Source organism: Leiobunum rupestre, chromosome 10 (assembly GCF_980474605.1).
Source record: "Leiobunum rupestre chromosome 10, qqLeiRupe1.1.hap1, whole genome shotgun sequence".
Taxonomy (NCBI): Eukaryota; Metazoa; Arthropoda; class Arachnida; order Opiliones; family Sclerosomatidae; genus Leiobunum; species Leiobunum rupestre.
The window spans coordinates 32,189,662-32,198,352 of NC_143393.1; the positions used below are offsets into that span (position 1 = coordinate 32,189,662).

At 39.7% G+C, this 8,691-nt stretch overlaps 1 protein-coding gene across 1 annotated transcript; it reads left to right on the forward strand.

The window, feature by feature from the left end:
• Positions 1 to 277: 277 nt before the first annotated feature.
• Positions 278 to 8,477, forward strand: LOC149925406 (E3 ubiquitin-protein ligase MARCHF3-like). The gene is made up of 4 exons (XM_090159964.1): positions 278 to 647; positions 4,167 to 4,353; positions 6,285 to 6,406; positions 7,892 to 8,477. The coding sequence occupies exons 1-4, from the start codon at positions 438 to 440 to the stop codon at positions 8,357 to 8,359; spliced, it is 987 nt and encodes a 328-aa protein (XP_090016090.1). The 5' UTR covers positions 278 to 437; the 3' UTR covers positions 8,360 to 8,477.
• The last annotated feature ends 214 nt before the right edge of the window (positions 8,478 to 8,691 follow it).

Consider the following 8,691-nt stretch of genomic DNA (forward strand, 5'->3'; position numbering starts at 1 on the left):
TAAAAAAATCATGCATTTGAAATCTGGGTCATTTTGGTTTTCCCAGTGATATTATATTGTTTCTGATAGCGAAGGGTTCCCGTGAAACATGTAGCTTGAAAACCATTGGCTTAACCAGTCCATTTTTACACCTCTGTCCAAATAGAAACTCAGGACCTATTTTACACGGGGGAAAAAACTACCAAAGTGTAAGAATAGATATTTTTTAAGTTCTAAATACCCTTTAATCGAACCCTTAAAATAAAAAATAATATAGATAAAAATTCATCCTAATTGAAAATTGCTTTAGAACTCATAGTTCAATTCGGAGCGCACCGCCTGATACGAACAAAATTGAAGCTGAAAGTTTTCGCTTACGACTAGTTCCTAGTTTGTGGCTCTTCAAGCTCTCCAAACAAAATCCTTTTGAAAATTATATATACCTTCCAAACATCGGCATGGACTTCGGCACTCCAAGCACGTCCAGGTACCGTACTATCCCTGATGAAGTCTCCCAAGACACCGAGCCTCGTAGGAGATCCACAAATAAGACTCCCACCTCGAAATCGACTCCGACCGCGGTTGACGCTAAGCCTCGGGATCTAGAACCATCGTCGGCAACGCGTGACGTACAAAATCAAGCCAGAAGAACAAGTTCAACGACTACCGTAAGACATTACAACATTAGAATTGTAAAATATGATACCACCGGGAACCCGACTCGCGAAACGCTTGTTAGACTATAGTACCGATGCATTTTGTGAACGATCTGGGAATGGTTTTATTGGAGTTCATTTGAGGGTTTCGCCCCTTACCCCTACCCGGGAAGACCCCAGACCCCCAAACCTCGTATAATAACGGTGAAGGTAATGAAATCGTACATATTGAAAAGTAGTTATATTGCACTCCAAATATTTTTCGGACGTTCAAGAATCGGAAATAGTGTTGTTAAAGGGAGTATAACCCCTCTTGTTTGGTAGTGTGCGCTTAGACAATACAGACTAGCTTCCACGAGCCTTTCTAGCAGGGGGGGGGGGGGGCAAGGAAGTAGTAGGAAGGCTTGTAGAAGCTAGTCGGTATAGTCTAAGCACATCCTACCAAACAAGAGGGGTTATACTCCCTTTAAACACATTAATTTTTCCGTCGGGTATACGGATTTCACGAAACGTTTGCGAATGCTAAATAATATTGTCCAACCGCGAGCTTATCGTCGTCGGGTAGCCGGTTGTAACTTATATTTTCCGATTTTTAAAATGTATTCTGGCAGATCTATATCGTACCAACTTAAAACAAAATAGGGCCTTAACATTTCTCGTACGAATTTAAAAACTACTTATAAGTTTCTCTTGACGTTATTGGCTTCGAACTTAGGAAATATAGCCCCATCTGTCTTAATATCCGTCAACTAAATATGTTAAAAAATGGCAGACATCTTTTCAATTTCTATGTTTTTCGGTTGAGCTTTCAGCGGTTGAGCACAGGCTGAGAAATAAGGAATTTTTTAAAACTAGACCTGTGGCCACTTACCATTTTTAACCTTCAAAATCAGACTTTCATATTATCTATTCTTGACAATATGTGCTAAGGCATAGACTTAGTAGAACTATAAATCTGCTTACAGTCAAAGGCAGCAAGCTGCCGTTTCCCTATAGACCCGACTCGAACAAGCCTACTGAGAGAGAGAGACTGTTTATATTTCTTTTTGCTAACTGCTAAATTCGCTTCTATACTGTGTGTAGAGTGTATAGTGGACAGACTCACGGCACCCAGTCACCCACCCATACACGCAATTGACACAATTAAGGCCCACAGCATAGAAGCAAAGACCAAACCATTTTAGGGATTAATATATAATTTTTTTAATGAACTAAAATCTTGAAGGGAAAAAACTTTAAATTAATTAAGTGGTCACCAGGGCCACTAACAACACCCCAAGCATTTAATTTTTAAACTGGCCCATGTAATTTTTAACTGACGATTGACCTGTGATAGTGCCTTGTTTCTCACACTGGTTGAGCAGAAAGATTTTTGAATATATGAAAGCTGTCTACTCGTTCAATTTAAAACTCAGTCGGTAGACGGTGATACTTATGACCAGAGTTTGAACTACTATAGGTGGGTAAAAATCATAGATATAAGAAATGTATATAAAGGTCTAGATAAGTTTCGGGGCGTCTAAGCCTAACATAAAATATGGAAGGCACGTGACCAAATATCAGTGTATTTTAATCACGTCAGTCTTGGTGAACCAATGAAATACGGAACTTTTTTGATTATCATCAAGAATGTATTTATTTATACTCGGGGAGAATGAATATGTCGAGACTATCGACGGACACGTTGAGGCCCTAACCCGTCACGCTAGGGGGGGGGGATTAAAAAAGGAGGCGGTCTTATTTTTTTGCGTCCTTGTAGCAGCGTTAATCGCGTCAAAAAACGTAATTTTTAAGAACTAATGAGATTGCAGTATTATTTAATTTTATTAAAGCGGAGGAGCATACCGGGGGGCCCAACGGGTTTCATTGGAGAAACGCTAAACATAATCTCGACATATTCATTCTCCCTGAGTATAAATAAATACATTCTTGTTATCATTTAAGAGGAAGAAGGTTATTGTTCGAGCGTGAGGGGATGGGAAACAACATATTAATTATGCCTAACTATAAACAGAAGTGTATAATATCTTTCTTGAGAGAGAAGTATCATGCATAGGCTTCTAAAATGTTACGTACCTTCGTAGGCACGACGTGACATCCCTTGATCGCGAATTGCCCGCAAAATCGCGTATGTGTACACTTCGCTTAAAGCTGTATAAGTAAAATTACTAGAGTTGCGAGTCAGAAAATGTACCGCATTTTTCCGGGATAAAATTTAAAGGTTTTCATTCCATAATTAGCGTAATATTGTTCTGAAATTTTAAATTTCGCTACATTTTCGCCTCATTTTTTCAAATCCAAAAGTGTTTAAAAAATGTTTCAATTTTATATTTTTCCGATTTGCGGATAATTTTCTACATTTAATTTTTACGGAAAATTAACTCTCAAATTTACACTACGTCGTAGGGTTATTTACTGATAGTCTTAATCGATAATTCTAAATAACGGTCGAAAACGCCGCCGACAAATTTATTTTCGGATTAAAAAAACAGGGTTAAAGTTAATCTGCCAGGCTAATAAAGATAGCAGTGTGGCCAGGTTTGTTTATTTTGTTTGAAACACTACCAAAGTCATGGATTTTTAATTTTCCCTCCAAATCTAGAGGTAAATAATAATATTTTTGCGGCTTAGCTATCGATAAAGACTAATAATAATAATATAAAATAAATATAATAATAATGCGCTGCTTTGGAAAGTTTCAGGGTGCGTTTTAGGCTCGGTTTTAGGCTTAGTATAACAAAGTTATCCTATCTTTTGACTATTGTTAGATAAGGTGTTGGCTATTCTATGCTATGTTATAATATCTTGGTTTTGGCTATGCTATATTGGGCTCAAGTTTCAAGTTTCAAGTTTATTTAGTTTATCTTTGTTTGTTTACATAATTTGGAGCAGGGCTAAGTCATTTATGACTTGTAAGCCCTAGTAGGTTTATAATGGCGGCAATTTTCTTCAACGGGGTGTTTTTTTAAACATTATGATGTTCATTGATTAAATTTATTTTTGAAAAAGTGCTGCTTTGGTAAAAATTCCTTGTTAGTTTTTTATATTGTGCTTATTAATTTAATGTACAGGGTGATGGAAATATTTTTCATAATTAATGGACATGGTGATTGATAAAACGGGGGGTTTTTCTTTGAGTTAAAATTACTCTTTGGCTGTTAATGCTTAGTCGGTTATGGTTATTTAGAAACATAATGAAAGTGTTATATATAAACTCCACGCATGGAAATGATATAGTTATGGTTATTTATGTAAAACGACATGGTAATTGAATTTACTGGGTGGTTGAGGAAACTCATTTTCAACAAAAATAAACTTTGGTTAATATAGTACGTTTATTAAGTTAATGTACAAGATGTTTGAAAATTGGTTCAAATTTGAATTTAATATTCAAAATATATTTAATACATCGGGGGGGGGGGATTGTGTGTATTTAGATGTCCGTGACATCTTCTGTTCCGAAGTGTATAGGCCTATGTTGGGGAACAGATTTCATCTCCATATTTATAGAGAATTGAAATTGCATACTAGGAGGCGTCATCGGCCAGATCAAGCGGTATGAAATCGACGGACTCAGCCATTTCGCGTGCACTGGAAGGAAGCCGTCTTCGTTTGCAATCCCTCTTTAGGTCTTTCAGCAACAGCAGCAGCCCGATTTGTCGCATCTGCCACGAAGGAGACGCCAAGGAAGACCTGGTCTCACCTTGCTATTGCTCAGGTACAAAAATCATTTTTACTATTTAAATGCTCTCAAACACTCGATATCGCCCCAATCAATTTTCCTAAGATCTGCTCTGGTCGCTTTTCGCGTGTTCCATTTGGGTGCTCGGATCTGCTCTGATCGGTTTTCGCGCGTTACATTTGCATGCTCTGATCGGTTTTCGCGCGTTACATTTGCATGCTCTGATCGCCTTCTGCGGGTTCCATTTGGGTGCTCGGATCTGCTCTGATCGCTTTTCGCACGTTACATTTGCGTGCTCTGATCGCCTTCTGCGGGTTCCATTTGGGTGCTCGGATCTGCTTTGATCGCTTTTCGCACGTTACATTTGCATGCTCTGATCGCTTTTCGCGTGTTCCATTTGGGTGCTCGGATCTGCTCTGGTCGCTTTTCGCGTGTTCCATTTGGGTGCTCGGATCTGCTCTGGTCGGTTTTCGCGCGTTACATTTGCATGCTCTGATCGGTTTTCGCGCGTTACATTTGAATGCTCTGATCGCCTTCTGCGGGTTCCATTTGGGTGCTCGGATCTGCTTTGATCGCTTTTCGCACGTTACATTTGCATGCTCTGATCGCCTTCTGCGGGTTCCATTTGGGTGCTCGGATCTGCTCTGATCGCTTTTCGCACGTTACATTTGCGTGCTCTGATCGCCTTCTGCGGGTTCCATTTGGGTGCTCGGATCTGCTTTGATCGCTTTTCGCACGTTACATTTGCGTGCTCTGATCGCCTTCTGCGGGTTCCATTTGGGTGCTCGGATCTGCTCTGATCGCTTTTCGCACGTTACATTTGCATGCTCTGATCGCCTTCTGCGGGTTCCATTTGGGTGCTCGGATCTGCTCTGATCGCTTTTCGCACGTTACATTTGCGTGCTCTGATCGCCTTCTGCGGGTTCCATTTGGGTGCTCGGATCTGCTTTGATCGCTTTTCGCACGTTACATTTGCATGCTCTGATCGCTTTTCGCGTGTTCCATTTGGGTGCTCGGATCTGCTCTGGTCGCTTTTCGCGTGTTCCATTTGGGTGCTCGGATCTGCTCTGGTCGGTTTTCGCGCGTTACATTTGCATGCTCTGATCGGTTTTCGCGCGTTACATTTGAATGCTCTGATCGCCTTCTGCGGGTTCCATTTGGGTGCTCGGATCTGCTTTGATCGCTTTTCGCACGTTACATTTGCATGCTCTGATCGCCTTCTGCGGGTTCCATTTGGGTGCTCGGATCTGCTCTGATCGCTTTTCGCACGTTACATTTGCGTGCTCTGATCGCCTTCTGCGGGTTCCATTTGGGTGCTCGGATCTGCTTTGATCGCTTTTCGCACGTTACATTTGCGTGCTCTGATCGCCTTCTGCGGGTTCCATTTGGGTGCTCGGATCTGCTCTGATCGCTTTTCGCACGTTACATTTGCATGCTCTGATCGCCTTCTGCGGGTTCCATTTGGGTGCTCGGATCTGCTCTGATCGCTTTTCGCACGTTACATTTGCGTGCTCTGATCGCCTTCTGCGGGTTCCATTTGGGTGCTCGGATCTGCTTTGATCGCTTTTCGCGCGTTACATTTGCGTGCTCTGATCGCCTTCTGCGGGTTCCATTTGGGTGCTCGGATCTGCTCTGATCGCTTTTCGCACGTTACATTTGCGTGCTCTGATCGCCTTTTGCGGGTTCCATTTGGGTGCTCGGATCTGCTCTGATCGCTTTTCGCGCGTTACATTTGTGTGCTCAGATCTGCTATGATCAAGTTTTGAGCGTTTCTTGTCAGGTCGACAATATATATTTTGAATCTTCGAAACGCATTCCATTTTGCTCTTGATCCGTTCATCGTTGTTAGATCAATTACGCCAGATATTGATTCGGAGCCAATCTCAAGCATTCAAATGGAAAATACTACCAGACTTCACCTGTTACTATGAATAGTTATCAAGTATGACGTAGGTCGTATTTTGTAGGTACAATGGGTCTGGTGCACGTAACATGCATGGAGAGATGGCTTAGTTCCTCAAATTCGGATGTCTGCGAGCTGTGCCATTACAAGTTCAAAACGAAGAAAACACCTAAATCGTTTCTCGATGTACGTATTTTTACTATCATTAGAATAAGTAACATAGTACTAGTAAGATTGAATAGTTCACGTGCGATTTTGTCTTGTGTATATTATAAGTTGAAAATTTTTTGAAAATAAAATTAACTTTTACACAATCTTTTATTTTAACACATGTTTTGACGTGCACCCATGTCTAACACCTGACGACGAAACATGTAGTGTTAAAATAAGATTTTATTGTTTAGAAGTCGATTTTATTCTCTAAAATATTTTAACGTAATACGAGTAAGTATTACACTTAAAAATTTCCTTTAATGATAGTCTGCAAAATAGGGTAATCCGGAGAATTTAATCGGCTGTCAGCAGACCTGTGCTAAGCTTAATATCGAAGGCCTAAGTCACTAGCGACTGCTAAAGCCAATTACAAGTGGAAACTTACTACTAAATTCTTGACAAAATTAGGTTAGTTTGATAACGATAAATATGAGCGAAACGCGTTTAGATCTCAATTTCTAAAACAACAACATTAAGAAACGAATGAGAATGTTTATAATAGTAATTTTTTTCCTATTTAATAATTTATTAAATTTAATTCATTTTGCGAACTAATCGTTAAATTTACTTTCTAAGCGTTCCAATTTTCCGTAAGCCTTTAATAAAAGCTTTGTGGCCATTTCTCGGTCATCGTTACCGAGCACTTATAAAGACTAGTAACGACCAGCGTAGAGTTGTTAGTCCTTAATCGCTATTTATTTAAATCGCCTGTTATACTTCAATGTATTTATGAAAATTTACGAAAGTAAATTCTCTGCAACGTCAATGGATGTTTCTATAATATAGGTTTTTCTAGCTCGTGCAAATCGCGCGTGCGAAGAATATACTAATAAAGCCGTGTTTTGTGACGTAAGAGCAACATATTCCATTTTACTTTTTATTCATTTTATTTTATAGAAACCTATTCACAACAAAATAAATTTTATTATGCGCTTAAATAAATAATCCTCCCAGAAGTAATATTTCAGAGAGCCAGGACCCTCATTGTATTGTTTATATAAAGCATGTGGAAATAATGGAAACTTTTTACCTGTAAACAGAACGTAGTGTTTTGGCCAAGCCTTAATGTCGAAAAAGCTACCTGGTTAAAAAGGAAAGCCATGGGCAACGCTTGTTGCTGCCATAAAGGTGAAAAATTTCCATATTTTAAGTCACTGTTTAAACAGTGACTCGCAGGTCCTGGCTCTTGGAAATATTACTTCTTGGCGATTTTTTTGGGAGGATTATATTGGTAATTAAATTTATTTAAGATTAATTGAAATTTTAGTTTACATTCCCGTTGAACTCAAATTATTAATCAATTTTTCAAGAAAGAGTGACTTAATACATAAAAAATTAAAATCAATTAAAATCAGTAAATATCCGATCAAATAAATAAGGTTTTTTCCAAATAAAAATCGGCAACCCTGATGTAAACCGAAAAACCTATTTTAAGGGCGCAATTTGAATGATTTGCAGTGGCTCAAGGATTCCTCAGCCCGGGGACGTTATCAAAGAAGTTTGGTAGGCGACGGAGTGTGCTTCACTTTGCTGACACCTTTGGCTTTGGTGGGCGCTTTCCTGTGTATCGAAGGCGCGCACCAGCAAGCCGTCGAAGGCAACAGAATGGAGGCCGGCTGCCTGGTGGCGTTGTCCTCGGTCCTCGCTGTCGTGTACCTGCTCTGGACCGGACTCACCTGCCGCTACTACCGCCGGCAATGGAAGCATTGGCAACTTACGAATCACAACATTCAGGTGATTTACCTGGAGCGGAATGTGAGGAGAGACCAGCCTCCCTCGTTGACGCCGGTTGCGGAAATTCAAGTAAATTCCCCTCAAATCGAAGAGGTTGTTATCGAGAGCCACCATCATCGAGTCAGTTTGAGCAGCAGCGCTTCGGAACCATCCGTATTTCACGTTAACAGTCCTCGCTATAGTAATATTTAAGCGGAGGGGTATACCTATCAAATATATATATTTTTTAAATTCTAAATTTTATTACATGTTTTAAAATTTTCAAGTTTGTTGTGATTTAATATTAAAGTTTTACGATTGCCGATCAAGATTTTTATTCGATTTTTCAACTATTTTTATCATCGAAGCGAAGCTTCCTTATCACCGACTCAAATGGCGAAATGATTCGTTAGTTATCACCGTAAAACCTAGCAAAAATAAATAGACATAAACAAAGTCTCGCATTAGTGGTATTCTGTACCTTTCCCTTTTGGTTACCCAATCAGATCGCCTCTAAAGCATTTGAAAATGATGGTCAGAAATTT